We start from the raw sequence: 15,991 nt of genomic DNA, 5'->3' as shown, positions 1-15,991 counted from the left end.
TAAATCATGAGGTTGACTTTCCATCAACCTAAAACATTGAACAGCCCAGAAGTGAAAACAGTGACCACAACAAAAAAGACCACCCCATCCACACCCCATCAGAGAATTTCCAGAAGACCTGTAGGCTTTTTCCTAACCTTTCTCAATCGGAACAGATGATAAGGATAATGTCGTACGCTCCTTAGGGGATAAACTAGGGATCTTCAGTAAACACATGTGTTTTACCGAAATCAGCTGAACGCTTTCCCTTGAGGCACGTGTCAAAGAGAAGTCGATGACAATGCTTCGACTTCCACGTTTTTTGAGAAGGAGCACTTGTCGTGGGAAAGGGGGAAAAAAATCTGGGACGAATTGATTTCAGATCCGTGTTTTTGAAGAACAAAATTTTTCTCCACAAGGATTGAGTTAACTATTTTTTTTTTCTTTTTCCGAGACTTTCGTGGATAATCCGCTCGTGGATATTCGAGAGTTTACTGTACTTCAGACAATAAGATTTACACTTAATGTTATTTATAAAAATCAAAACATTGAAAATAACTAAAGCGTCTGGTGGACAAAAATATTGTTTCGGCTCTCTTGAAAAGAGCCAATTTTCACATTCGGTAGTTCAGCATAGTGCCGACGATATTACGCCGTAAACAAACCTATTAAGTATCAAAGTAATTAACATTAATTGCACAAGTTTCTCTTATGTAAGGTTTTTCTTTTTTTTTAAATTAACTATATACCTAACTTTTTTATTTTTCAAATTTTTTGAAGCATTCATAATTTGAAAATGCATAACCATTAGTTTCAAACTTTTTATTGAACATGCCAGTTGAAATCTGTCATACTTTCAAATTTTAAGTTTTAATTCACTTTCCAGACTAAGGGAGGAAAATGTCAATTCAAAGTCTTACCTCAAAATTTATCTACATGGACCATTTTTGCAGATCTGCGGAGTCGGAGGGAAAATGGCCGACTCCAACTCAGGGCCGGATTTAGACTTAACGGGGCCCTAAGCTATTTTAGGTATGGGGCCCCTTTTGTAGTTTTAACAATGTTTCTCTCGGTGGTGTAAGAGAGAGAGAGAGGCATTTTTTAAATTTTTTTTCTCCTTTACTATGTCTGTCTCTTTCATCTGATACATACAACAATACTTTAATTTTTGTTGATTGTGTTTTAATGTGTTTTTCCTGATGTCCTGTGTTGGATTGACCTTAAGAGGGGAAATGTTATCAAGAAAGTGACACATGACTCCCTTTTAAGTGGAGTACAAAATATTCCCAATTGTAGGGAGCCCGGGGATTTCTTCCCCGGAGGAAATTTTGAAAAATAGATATAACATTCTGCATTTTGAAGCCTTATAAGATGTAGTTGGAACTATAAAAATATCAGGACAGAAATAGGCAAACAAAACTTTTTTTAAGTTATAAATTATATCAAAAATTAAGATAATACACAGTAAAAATTGTTTTTGATTCGAAAAACCAATGACAGCAGTCGACAGAGAGAAACAGCGCGGGAAACGAAAGGACAACTCATTGCTTCTTGCTCACATTGGCTTTCGATACAATTAATTTTTATCACCCCTCCAACTCACCGACAAACAATTCAACTCCGACTCCTTTACCTTAAAATCAGTTCGACTCCAACTCTCACTCCGACCCCGCAATCACTGGCAGTGTTACAGGCATTGAGGGAAAATGACTCTGACTCTTGGAATTTTTAACCTACAAATGCCGACTCAGACTCTTTGTCTCCAAAATCTGTCCGACTCTGACTGCGCAGCACTGCTTTTTTACACTATTTTAGCACTTGAAAAAAAAAGCGTATTGAAATAAAAAATAGAATATAGCTCGCAAAAAAAAAAAAAAAAAAAAAAAAAAAAAAAAAAACAAGATTGAGTCTGGTAGCAGTCTGTAAGTTGGTTTGATCGATCTCGAAGGAGCAATGTTGACTTTTGAATTGGACTTGGTCCGATCAAATGATTACAGCGGTCTGGGCTAAGCGCAGCTTTTACTTTAAGTTAGAAACATGAGTTTCGACTACATGATAACATCTGAAAAAAATAAATTTGGAAGCAAAATGTATGTTTTCAATTGCTTTTAACACATGATTTATTTATTTAATTTTGCCTTTTCCAAAAGGTTCGCCTCTCCCCCTCCCCCAGACATTTTTCTCAAAAAGAACCCAAACCCGATGCATTACCAACCCAACGTTTAATAATCCAATGATTGTTTGGTTGTGCCAAGCCCGATGTTTAGTAAATCATTCTCATTTCTTCTTCATTCCCAACAAAACTATTATGCAGCCTACAAACAAGATCAATATAAGTTTTTGAGAAAAATGTATTTAAAATGTTAAACATCTATTTGCTTTTATTATATTAGTCTAAAGAATTTTTTTCCTGCATTTAGCATTTGCCGACAAGACATCATTTCACTGAAAAATTAAATCTACTTTAGTACACTTCCTTGTATGAGGTAAAAGGATAGTTTACTCATCGATATGTTTTGTTGCAGAATAATCCAACAATAATCAGAAAAGTTGTAAATAACTATAGTAATAACTTACTTGTAACTTCTGAGTGAAAATAAAGTACTTTAAAACAAATCAATGAGTGCGTCTGCGTCTGCACACTTGACATGCTGATGAAGAGCTGTTTAGCGAATGTAATAGGAAAGCAAAAATCTCCGAAGCATGTTTTTTCTCGGATGACAACCCCCTCCCCTCTCGTCTCGTCCTGGCTATTGTCATTCGGTACGTATTTATCTCGTAACCCGATGACGACGTCTTAGGTCTGACCGATAATCACCACTACATTCTGCAGGGACGGGGAGGGGATGGTACTCTTTTAGTCTAAGTGGACACCCTGAGGTCAAAACCAGCTCATCGACACCCTGCATCGACAAACAGAAATTTCAAGGATCAAAACACCATTTCCCCCGAAGCAATAGCTATATTTTGTCACCATCTGGACGACGTTATACGGACTCGGGCTAAAGTTGCCTCAAAGGGGATTGATTTTTTGTTTCCTTTATATATATATATATATATTCATATATAAGATACTTCTACTTTTTTCTACTAATTTTTTTTCGAGTTCATATATGAGAAAATTTTTATCATTTACGATAAACGCCAAAGCAAACAGATTCCCCGACGAAATACTAAATTTTCCCCGACGGGGGGGCAAGACGTTTCCGACAGAGGGGCAATTGCCCCCCCTGCCCCTCCCTTGGAGCCACGTCTGCCTCCATGGCACGTCACAGACCTTGTGTGACTGTTTTTGTTGCTTAATAACTTGTTTAATTAAAAGTATAAACTTATTTATTTATTATTCCTTTCACAAGTGTCTCAAATACTAATTGTTTAAGTATATTTAATTTTATAATGTTGTGTTTTAGTTTGTTTTAGTAGGATAAGAAGTCATGTCACACAATAAATTCTCAAGTTCGTTACCTAAACACAAAATGCCATTACTCATTAACACGAGGCAGCAATGACATCAAATTTTATTTTCCATGATAGATGAGAGCCCCCCTTGTTTATTTTCAGTCATAGTTGAAGTTGTGAGATTTTTGTCGAAAAACAAAAAGATAGATTTTGCTTTAAAACTTGGTGTGGTTATTATAACTTCTCACCTTCGTGAACTTGAATTTCAGGGATGTACATTAATTAGAGACGTACCGAATAGCACTTTGGCCGAGTAGCAGAGTACCGAGTACTCGGCCTTTCGCTACTCGGCCAAGTACCGAGTACCAATTATGTTTTAAGAAATACCACCGACACACGTGACGAATTATGAACTCATTGGAATAGTAGTATAGACCTCCATGTACAAATAATAGTTTTTAAAACAAAATTCCAGCTGAAATTTAATTATGCATTATTTAAAAGATTTTGTTTAAGTCAATAATTGTACAAAAAAAAATATTTTTTAAAGTAAAAATAAACAAATACATAAAAGGTAGGATTAATCAAGTTGGAATTAAAACAAATCATATCAATCTACACTCCTAGTCCGGCAAATTAAAGTAATTTTTAAAAGCAAATGAAAAAACGTTAAAACCAGAAATGTGCAAGAGCACTGCAGACACGTGTTTCTGTATTACAAGGAACATCTTTTTCAATGCATAAAATGTGAGCTAATGAGTGTAAAAAAAATCAGATATTTGTCCGATGTCTTTAAATCTATAAGCTCACATTTTGTGCATTGAAAAAAGCATTCCTTGTAATGCCAAAACACGTGTTTGCAGTGTTCCTGCACATTTGTGCTTTTAATATTGTTTTATTTTTTAAGAGAAGGTATTTTTATGCTCTTCTTATAAATAATTTTGAAAGTGGCAAAAATCCATTTAATAATATAAACATTTCATATTTTTTGTACTTACCTTTTTTGCCCTATTTTTAATAAATAAGTTTCATCAACTTTGGGGCATTAAAATATAAGATTTACTCCACTGAAGCATAACAAACTTCATTATTCTCAAAATTTGAATTTTACTTGTAAATTTGAATTGTAAATGATTGCAGTTATATGCTTGCACTTTTTTATTAACTGTAAAATCTGCTTTAAACAATATTCAGTTTTTCACAACTACTCGGTATTGGCTGAGTACCTGATCAAAATTTGGCCGAGTACCGAGTAGTTACCGAGTACTCGGTACGTCTCTAACATTAATATAAAAAAAAGTGAACATGTTTTCATATGCTTAACATGTGTAAATTGTAGCAACGAAGAAAAAAAATTCCATGAAAAATTTATCTATTAGGCCTATATTAATGGAAAGATCTTCCGCCTCCGTGACAGACCTTATCAATGTCATTATTTCTGAGGTGAAAATAACTGATTGGAGGGGAAATACATCAATAATAGGCATTCTACCACAATTATAAATTGCTAGTATATCCTCAAATTTACTAAATACTATTTTTTAACATACATTTGAAATTACTAATTAAGCTGTACATTAATTAAGAGAACTTAATATTATATTCCCACTAATTATTAAACTAGCTGATTGTTTGCACAACTAACAAAATTGCTACTTTGATAATAAATTGGCCTCGAGTCGTTCCTTTTTTGTATTTCCATGAGAAAGTTTTTTTTTTATTTATAAGTAAAATAATTGAACTTAGCTGGGCCATTGTTTATGGTTACTTCTAGTAGGTAACACTTTCATGGTAAGAATTAGAGACGTACCGAGTACTCGGTACTCAGCCAATTTGCCGAGTACTCGGTACTCAGCCAAATTCTGATCAGATACTCGGCTAATACAGAGTAGTTGCATAAAATTGAATATTGTCCAAGACAGATACTAAAATTTCTTAAAAAAAGAGCAAGCATTATATTCTGCAATCATTTACAATTAAAATTTATAAGTCAAATTTAAATTCTGAGAATAATGAAGTTTGTAATGCTTCAATGGAATAAATCTTTATTTTAATGTCTACAAAGTTAGTAAAACTTATTTATCAAAAATTACGCAAAAAAGGTAAGTATAGAAAATATGGAATTTTTATATTAAAAATGAATTTTTGCTACAAACAAAAATTAGTTATAAAAAATGTAAAAATACCTTTGCTTAAAAAATAAAAGGAAATAATACAACGTTAAAAGTACAGTGCAGAACTCTGCAGACACATGTTTTGGCGTTACAAGGAATTCCTTTTTCAATGCACAAAATGGGAGCTCGTAGATTTAAAGGCATCCGACAAAAGTCGGATTTTTTTGTCGAATGTCTTGACATTCTTTAGCTCATATGTTATGCATTGAAAAAGACGTTCCTTGTAACGGGGGAGGGGGGGGGGGCAGAAACATGTGTCTGCAGTGTTCCTGCACATTTGTTTTATCTGCTTTTAAAAATTATTTATGTTTGGCGAACTAGAACTATAATTGATTGGTATACAGTGAAACCCCTCAAAGGCGGACACCCCTCTTATGCGGACAATTTTTAATTCCCCAGTTCTAATGCAAATAACATTATTAAACCCCTGTCCTGTGGACACCTCTATATTGCGGACAAAAAAATTTGTCCCATTAGTGTCCGCATTAGAGGGATTTTTTTGTAATTCTGTTTTAATTCCAACTTGATTAATCATACCTTTTATTTATTTTTAATTTTAAAAATAATTTTTTTGTAAAATTTTTGACACAAACAAAATTGTATATATAATGCGTAATTAAATTTCAGTAGGAATTTAGTTTTAAAAACTATTATATGGACAAGGAGGTCTATACTACTATTCCAAAAAGTTCAAAATTCATTACATGTGTGTCGGTGGTTCTTTTTAAAATATAATTGGTACTTGGTAACTCGGCCGAGTGGTGAAAGGCCGAGTACTTGTTACTCGGCCAAAGTGCTACTTGGTACGTCTCTAGTAAGAATGGGAAAAAAAAGAAAACAAAAGGTTTTGAAATTGAAAAATATTTGCATTCAAAAGTTACGTTTTCTAGAGAATGACCCTAATAATATTTTTGCAAACCCCCTTTATAACTCCGGTTGGGAACCGATGCTTTAAATAATGGTTGGCAGGTTTTTAGCACATGACAGTTGATTGTTAAACCATGTTTTAAACTGCCACATCAAAAACCACCTCGTCACTAATGTCCAATATTGTCAAAAACCAATTTTATATGCAAAATTTAAAGTAACAAGAAAAAGACATTCCTTATTATTATTATTATTAAATTTTAAATCTCCTGAAAAGAAAATTTATTAATTTTATCACAATATGGCCTGTTACTAATTATTTATCATAGGCTTCTTTAGCAAGCTCACCAAGTTCCGAGCTTTCCATCATTCTTATGAATGAAAGTTATCAGTGAAATAAACTTCACTTGAATTGATTAGTTAAAAAATTAAATGATTGAATTATGCCAGATTTAATGAATAAAAATAAATAAACGTATGTTTTCTCTCATCTTCAAACACAAGAAATGAGCTATGATTTATTCCATGCTATTTTTGTCTGAACAAAATTTTTAAATGGGAAAACCACGCATAAAATCATTCCTATTGGTAAAAAAGGAATTTTTTTTGGAAAAATTAAGTGCAAAAGATAAGAAAAGGGGGACAATGACCTATCAGGGGGGGAGGATAGATCGAGAACCTTATTAGTAAAGGCCTTGGCTACGTCCCTGCGAATGAGCGTTTCTCCATATTATCTGGGTCTGTTTACATGTGGACTAGGTTCTTCGATACATCTTTAATATGAATTAATAAAGGAGGTATGAAGTTAGTAGTCCAAGTTACAGATCTTAAGCTAAAATTTGAAACCAAGAATTTCTGTTTGGCAAATTATCCCGGGCTTATTTTTATGAGTTACCTTATTACTACAGATTATGTTCAGGCTGAACAAATTTGGAGAATATTAAAGAATTCTACATTGTTGAATATGGCTCACAAAAAATTTAAACTTGTGTTGTTTTAATTGAAGCGAAGAGTAATATAATGAATAGATTAATTATGCTGATAAATACGACATTTTTCTTGGGAATTATTATGAATTTAAGTAGCTCTGCCAGTGGGAATTCAGAAAATAAACATAAAAAAGTGAAGTTGGTTTTAATTTCAGAGATATTCTCGCTCAAATATGCCAAAAAAGATACTTTAAGGGTTTTAAAAAAATTCCTCGGTTTTTGCACAACTTTTTTTAAGAAAGCGAGTAGTCGTTACTATTTAGATGAATTTCGTCTGACACTATGAAGCAAAACGAATTTTATCGCGGACTCAAAATAAACCGATTTGTATAGCATTTCATAACTTAAAAAGAAAGACCTTTTAAAATGAAAATATGAGACGAATTCAACAGCACTCACTGAAAAAATATGACGCCGTTGATTAAAATTGCCAATAGACATTGATTTAGATATGAAATTGGGAAACAAAAATTCCCAAAATTTAGTATTTACTTGCTTTTCCCCAGCTTTAGTATTTACCTACTTGCTTTCAAACTCAAAAAAAAAAAAAAAACATTATGCAACAATTGTGATCTGGGGCCTGTTATTTCATTTTACAAAATCTAAGCTCTCAGAAACTTACCTTTTCCCGACATCCTTCATCACATTTCGCATTAATTTAAAAAAATTGATATTGCCAAGAAATGCAGCTCAACATTCACGCATCGGCCATGTTTGTTCTCCAGAAAAAAAAATCGGGGTAAATTTATCTTTCTGTTTTTTTCCCTACTGCGTAAAATTCACAGTAATATTTTTCTCCCCTATAGTTTTATGTGTAATTTAAGAAAGAACATAAGTAAAAATTTATATTGTAATTTAATTTCACACGTGCTTTGAGAAGGACAGCAGAGAGAAGGGAAAAGGAAGGCAAAATAAAAAAAATATTTAAAAAAAAATAAGAAAATGTCTCGCAGTTGTTAATAAAATATTTCATACTTAACTGATATTTAATTTATCTTTTCAACTTTAAAGAAAAATTACCCACGAAAAAAAAGAAAAAAAAAACTTTTTTTTTCCGTTAGGTGGTAGAGTAGTCAACAAAACAAAAACAAAGTTGAAGCCGCCATCAAGGACATTTTTTTCTCACTCTTTTTTTTCTACGTATTTTAAGAAATTTAAATAATAGTTATTGTTATTTTATAAGTTAATTGTTTTGCGATAATAGAATTTTATTTCTGCTTCTCATTGCATTTTATTTTGTTTTGTAGCATGTCTTTAAAACTAAATGAAATATTATTAAATGATATCGTAACATCCAGACAGCGGTTTTTTATTGTATGTCTGCCTAGTCCTTTTTTTTTACCACAGCTGTTTGACTTATGCATTCCGAATGACTGTGACGGTTATTACTGTAGTAACGCTGTCAAAGTTTGACAGGTTTTTCTTTTTAGAATGGCGGCTTTAGCCTGTTTTAAGAAATATTCTGGCTTGCATGGAAGATTTTTAAATTATGCCTAGCAACTACTTATAATCAAGCCTACAAGATAGCTTTAGTGGCGCACATTTGGCAAGGATCATGTGCTAATTTGAAGAAAAGTAAGTTGCAATAATATAAAGTTCTTCGTTTCATTAATGTTAATGAAGAGTTTACTAAATTGCCATAAACATGATCATATCTTATTAGGCTTATATGGCTGCTTTTGCATGCTGGTATATTGATTTATTTGAAATTTATGCAAAGAAATCTTAAAAGTTTGATTTTGACTCAAATATATCTTGAAAGTTTCATTTAATGGTGCAGTTGCTCTTACTTTTTACGTTCGGAATTTTAATTGCAAAGAGATACAATTTCATTTTGAGATTTTTTTTTTTTTGGAATCGCAATTATTGAATGAAATGTAGTTTTAAAACTTTTAATTGACGATTGGTCGGGGTAAGTTGTTTTCTTTCCCCTAAAAGTGCAAAGAAGATTATTTAATATTTTCGATAGCTAATATTTTTAACTTTTTTTTTTTTTTACCCTCGCTGTACTTATTCATTTATTTATTTATTTTTAGTTTAGGAAATTCGAAGTTTAAAAAAAAATGTCATGTACTGAAAAGATTGTCTGGATTATGCTTAGTTTGATGAATTTTCTTAGTGTTTTTCACTTGTTACTAGTAGCTATATTTTAAATTAATTGTTCTTTTAATCAATTTACGACAATACCTTAAAGATTTTAGCTGTTTATGTCTAGCCTGTCTCATAATTATTTGTTGTTTTAAGTTTTAAGCATTATTTGTCATTTCATTTTTGTCATATTTGTCAGAAGAAACAATTTGAATTAAACATGTACCTTCCTGGACTGTGTGTGTGTGTACAATAAGTTAATATTTAGAAATGCACTTTAACTATGCAAAGTAATGCATCTTTATTCTGAACATAGTTTATTTTTTAAACCATTTATACTTATATTTAAATTTTGGCATGCAACTGTTGCCCATAGCCAGATAATATATGTAATATATATATGCATGGTCATGGATGCATTTGCTGCTGCGTTGACACATTTGCTGTAGACATGTGCATTGTACATCACCAAATAATTGGGAATTAATATTAAACAACGAAAAAGTAGATTAATGAAAACAGTTCACCTTTTACTTTCATCATGGATTCATGATTAAAATCATAAGTCATTTGCACTAAATACCTTATTGATTTTCATACATGCAGGTAGTTTTGAGTTATGTGTACAGATACGTTGTATTTTTATCTTGCTATGGGCCATTCCACCGTAACTTGTGACTTTTTACACTATTTTTTCTTTTCAAAGTTCTTTTTCATTAGTTCAGCATTGAAATTTGAAGCTTTGGTTAATATTATCTTGTTTAACATTCTTTTATTAAACAATTACATGCACAGTATAACTATTCTCGGTTTTTTAAATTAAAAATGAATCATAAAAGATTGAGAATTATATTGTGCATGTAATTGTTTTGTAAGAGTACTAGCCAGGATTTGCACATATATATATATATATATATATATATATATATATATATATATATATATATATATCAGTCGATAAAAATGATAGGAGGAGATAGAGTGTGTTGGATCACAAGGCACATTGGAACTTTCTCAATAATTTTAATACTATTTACATTTTTTTTTTTTTATGACCGACAAATAGTACCACCTATGGTTCTACAAATACTGCAATGAAATCACATGATGGTACAGTTATATTGAACAAATTTTATTCCAGAAAGTGTTATTTTTGTAGAGTAATTTTCAGAAAACTAATTTTTTTTTAATGGTTTTCGTAAAGATTGTGGAGGAAAAAATTGAACTCCTTTCTTAAAGTAAGTTCCTTTAGTGCATAATAATTGGCAAATTTTTTCATTTTTTGTCTAAAAGAAAAAAAAATATGACAGCACTTTTTTCAGACCAAGAAAATGGGGTAGGCTGGTCCACTCTTGGTGGGGCACGTTAGACCAGACCAACCTACGCCATGTAATTTAAAAAATTTCTTTTTTCCCTTAAATCTCAATAATTATAACAATATTCTAAGTGTTTGTGTATTATACATTCATTTCATGTTACATACGTTTCGAAATAATAATCAAAACTTAGGGCAAAAAAAGCAAAGATATGTTTTATAATGAACAAAAATTATACTATAAAATAATTTTACCAAAAGATTTATTTCATATCTGTGCTTTTTTACTATTTATATTTTCAAATATACTTTTAAGTTTTTGCAGAAATTGTTTTCTAAGAGTAAAATATGCAATACATGCTGTAATAAAATCCCCGCATCAAACTTTTTTTTTGCTAAACAAGCATTCTATATAGAAACAAAATAATTGATTAAAGGAATGCAAAAATATACTTTTACTTAAGACTATTTAATTTTGATTTTGGAACACAAAGGTATGCTAACTTAAAGCTGCCAATTTTGTTGTACTTTTTCTTTGAAATGTATGGTATTAGCATAACAAGATTCTTTTCTTTTTAGAGTTGTTTCACACAATGCAATGAAGAAAAATATAGCTTTTTTTCCCTAACAAATATTGATGTAACTTTGCATAAAAGTAACATGAATTATCCTTCCAAAACCCAGTCCAATAAAAGTGCTACTTCCGAAGCTCAAGAAGTAGCACTTTTGTCTTCCCAGATATCATTTTTATTTAACATTAATCTGCATTAATTGTCTCGTGAATATTCAATAATCGATTTTTCTTTTGATTTTTAAAAAATAATTGTATACTAATGGTGAATGCTTATTGCTGTTTTTAAATAACATAATTTATCAATTAAAATCAATTTACTATGTTATATTGATCTTTAAATGTTATATTTATCACTCTACACACAACAGAGAATAAGACACCTACAAAGTTTGATAGTATTTATCACTAAAACTATAAAAAAATATGTTGTTTGAGTTATGCGGTCCAACATGCCCCACCAGGCGGACCAACGTACCCCATCCATGGGACCACTTTACTAGGCTCTGTTAAAAAATTAATATAAAAAAACGTTTATCAATTCAACACTTCCAAAAAAATCTGTGGTGTTGAGATGTGTTTAGTGAAACTTAGTGTAGAAAATCGAACTGCTCATAAAATTTTTTGATGAGATAAAAAATGATAAGTAAAAAAGCGGACCAACATCCCCCACCTCCCCTTATATATCACTATTATATCCTATATTTATTTTTTCAACTATGGTGTTTTCAATATAAAAATTGTATTAATCATATTAATATTGTTCATTTATTATTGAAAATAACCAAAAAGTTATGTACTTAATATAATATTCCTTTTACTTCCTTTTACAAAAAAGGAAGGATTGTATTCGCGAAAAAAATTTCGCTCAAAAATCGACCTTAATTTCTATTTCACTCAGCCCCGAATGAATATTGAGTTTTTTTTTTTTTTTTTTCCGACTCGACCACACGTGGATAAGTGCCTAAGAATGTATAGACATGCAAAATATCCATAATGACGATTCCTGAGTTAATTACAACGAATTTTCTCGTGATGTCTGTATGTAGGTACTTATGTGTGTATCTATGTCGCATAACTCAAGAATGGTAAGTCCTAGAAAGTTGAAATTCGGTACGTAGACTCCTAGTGGGGTCTAGTTGTACACCTCCCCTTTTGGTTTCATTCCTGTGTTCCTAAAAGGCTCTTTTGCACCTTTTCGGGGGGAAATCATTGTTAATTTCGATGTAAACTCAAGTGGTGCTATAGTTTGGCGAACACTTAGCGATATATCGGCAGTCTTTTGGTCGCCAACTTGGCGACAAATTTGGCGATTTTTTAAAATCTGTTTGTGATGTTTAGAGAGTAAACTATTGAATCACATTAAAATTGCCAGTAATGGGGAAATTATATTAAATTGGAATAAAAGGAAGTCATGTGATGCACACAACTCTGTTTTGTAGCATCAAAAGCTTCATGCAAATAACTATATAGCACAAATATTACTTGTAGGTAAAGTAACACCAGACTTTTGGTCACCAAGTTTTATCCCCAACTTGGCGACAAATTTGTTGATTTTTTTTTTTAAAAACATTTTTAAATCTGTTTCAATTTGGCCACTGTTGGTGATATTTAGGGAGTAAATTATTGAATCACATTAAAATTGCCAGTAATGGGGAGATTACATTAAGTTGGAGTAAAAGGAAGTCATGTGATGCACACATCAGCTCGTTTTATTTTATATTCGTAAAATTATTTGATGGAACAATTCAGGGTTTCCGCTACGGTCGCATTTTTCGCATAATTCGAAAACGCTATCTGAATTGCGAAAATAAAGCAATGTATTTTCGCTTTTTTGCTCAAATAAAAGATAAATTAGTTTTTTTAAATAAAGAAGAAATGTATGATCCTAGAGAGGAAGCGTGCATGGCGATAATGAACTTAATCTTTTTTAAATCTTAGCTAAGATGTTTAAACTACAATTAAGTTCCATAACTATTAGTCTTATCCAGCATTATGTCCCCCCAAAAACTGCTTTATTAGGAGGAGGGGACTGCAACGTTCTAAGCACCAAACATGTTTTCTTTTTTTTATTTTATGTTTTAAAAAAATTGCTGTTGTACTTATTTCTTCAAGGATGTCACAAATGAAATATGAATTTTATTTTCAACTGGAGATGAAACACACTGAGGCATATATAAATATATGAGAATGTGTAACATTTTAGCTTTTATGCTAAAGAACTTTTGAACCCAGCTTAAACCCTGGAACAATTTTGATTTGCATTCAAAGTGCTTATTGAAATAGTAAACGTTGGTCAGAAAAAAAGAAAATGTCTTATGACAGTGCACCAACTAATGCATATATTTTATTTTTGAATCATACAACTTTCTAAACATAGCAAACAGAAGAAAAATGATTAAAACCAATGCTAAATTAACTCTATAAAATTGATAAAAATGTAAAATCAAATATTAGATATAACACATAAATAATGAAAAAACCTTACCTTATAAGTCTACATACTGTAATAATAATATCTTACATAAACTGAGCATATGTACCTACCAATGTCATAGTTTTCCTGCAATCAATTTCATTTTTTTTTTCTGCCAAAATTATTCATGGTTGTTCTTCAATGTATGATTTAAATTTTTAGGAATCTTACTACATCTGAAAAAAATCTGCTTTAGTAGTTATTGATTTCTCTAGCATGCCCTTTCCCTACTGTTTAAAAATCCTTCCTTTATTTATTTTTTTTTTTTACCCTGTGACATTTCTTCCTTGGTTCAGATGTCCTGGCTGTTTTTGATGAGGTAACGGTTCTGGTTCCGGCCACTTCTAGTTTATTTGTTTATTCTATCTTGTTCGGTTTTTATTTGTACAAGGATACAGGTCGTACTTTTATTCATTTCATTGTACAAAATTTTTGACTGCTTTTTTACAGTGTAAAATACTCATGTGTTTGAGAATAATAATTTTCTTTTATAGAAAATGATTTTATAATAAAAAAAACCATAGTAATAAAAATTAAATTCATAGCCATAAATTAGCTCATAGCCATAAATCCATAGCTCATAGTCGAAATTCAGCAAAAGGCTGAGAAATCAAAGTTATCAATTTTATGCCTGAAACTAAATTTTATCTACCAATTTTGAAAGATTGAGTTGATTGCTGTAATTCTCCATAATTGATTGCAAATGTTCATCTGTTAATTTTCTCCTTAATTTTTTTCTTGTTAATGTTCATGTTCACAAATAAAATGAACATTGTAACATACATGCTTGCTGTTTCCCCTGAAGGTAAGGATTTGTAGAACCAAAGCCCCAATTCTCAGAAACTTTATCTGCATATATTTTAGAAGACATATTGACTTGCAGATTCAATTGTATGCTTCCAGGGGCTTGATTAACAGGGTCTCCACATAGTTTCTTTTTTTTTTTTTCTAGATTAAAAATATATCCATTTGCCACAAGCTAGTGTAGACAAAGAGAGGATTAAAAAAAAAAAGTTTGTAAAAATATTGTAACCTGAATGTCAACGCTAAGATTGCTGAAAAATTACAGATAGTCCCTAACATTACGCTCGACACGTGCCATCAAAGAAACGCATAAAAATGTGCCAAAATTGCTTTTTTTTTTGCATGTGTAAGTTGAGTAATCTTTGTTGGAGAAGCTGCTTTTCTTTTATTTTTTCTTTCCTGCTTTCTGAGCATTTCTTTTAAAAAGAATTATGAAAAAAAATTTTTTTTTTTTGAGCAATCATGATTGTTTATTGTCCTCACTTGACCGTCCTTGGCGTTGTGGTTCCTTTTTCAGCTTGGACCAGGGGCCTCTGCAGCACCGCCGTCCTCTGCAGGCGGCGCGGCTGCTCCGGTCCTGAGCTATCCACTTCTCCTGGTCGGAGGCGTCCATGTCCTACACACACACTCACATACACTCACACACGCCTACGTGCATACACACAGGCCTACGCACACACACAAGCCTACATACATACTTACACCCACAACTATGCACATGTAACCGCCCAGGACGAGAGGCAGGCTTGGGAGACAGGAGCCGTTTCTAGAAACAATAACTCCAATAAGTAGGGTCCTGTTGCAGTTCGTGATTGCGAAAAACATAACTTGAATTCAAATTCCAGAATTGAAATTAATTTTCTTTTTTTTTTTTTTTTTTTGAGCAATCACAATTGCTTATTGTTCTCACTTGACTGTTTTGATGTCCTTTGATTTTATTTTCCCACCGCCACCCTCTGCAGCATCACCGTCGACCGGGTCCTCATGATGCTGCTCCTATAGCGAAAGCCGTCTCCAGGTTGCATCCATGTCCTACACACACGCGCATACATACACAACTAAACACGCATGCACATACACCTACGCACACACACATTCATGCCTGCACACAGACACAAACACATATGCCTACACACACATACACATACCCCCCCCCACACACACAATACATTCATATACACAACTACCCACACACTTATGCCAGCACACAGACACAAACACACATGCCTACATATACATACCCCCTACATACAAACACACATACCCCCCACACACAAACACACACGCCTACATACACACACTCGTGATTGCGAAAAACATAATTTGAAT

The 15,991-nt window shown here is 32.0% G+C and overlaps 1 protein-coding gene across 1 annotated transcript in view; it reads right to left on the bottom strand.

Annotated features, from left to right (window-relative positions):
- The window catches only part of LOC129225622 (mediator of RNA polymerase II transcription subunit 31-like), a 30,131-nt gene extending 21,821 nt beyond the window's left edge, over positions 1 to 8,310 (bottom strand). Inside the window, exon 1 of the mRNA XM_054860088.1 lies at positions 8,031 to 8,310. Coding sequence (XP_054716063.1) covers positions 8,031 to 8,043 — 13 coding nt within the window. The 5' untranslated portion in view covers positions 8,044 to 8,310. The remainder of the gene's footprint in view (positions 1 to 8,030) is intronic.
- Between the last annotated feature and the right edge of the window lie 7,681 nt (positions 8,311 to 15,991).

This window comes from Uloborus diversus, chromosome 7 (assembly GCF_026930045.1).
Source record: "Uloborus diversus isolate 005 chromosome 7, Udiv.v.3.1, whole genome shotgun sequence".
In the NCBI taxonomy this organism is placed as follows: Eukaryota; Metazoa; Arthropoda; class Arachnida; order Araneae; family Uloboridae; genus Uloborus; species Uloborus diversus.
This window is presented reverse-complemented; position numbering and strand designations above follow the sequence as displayed.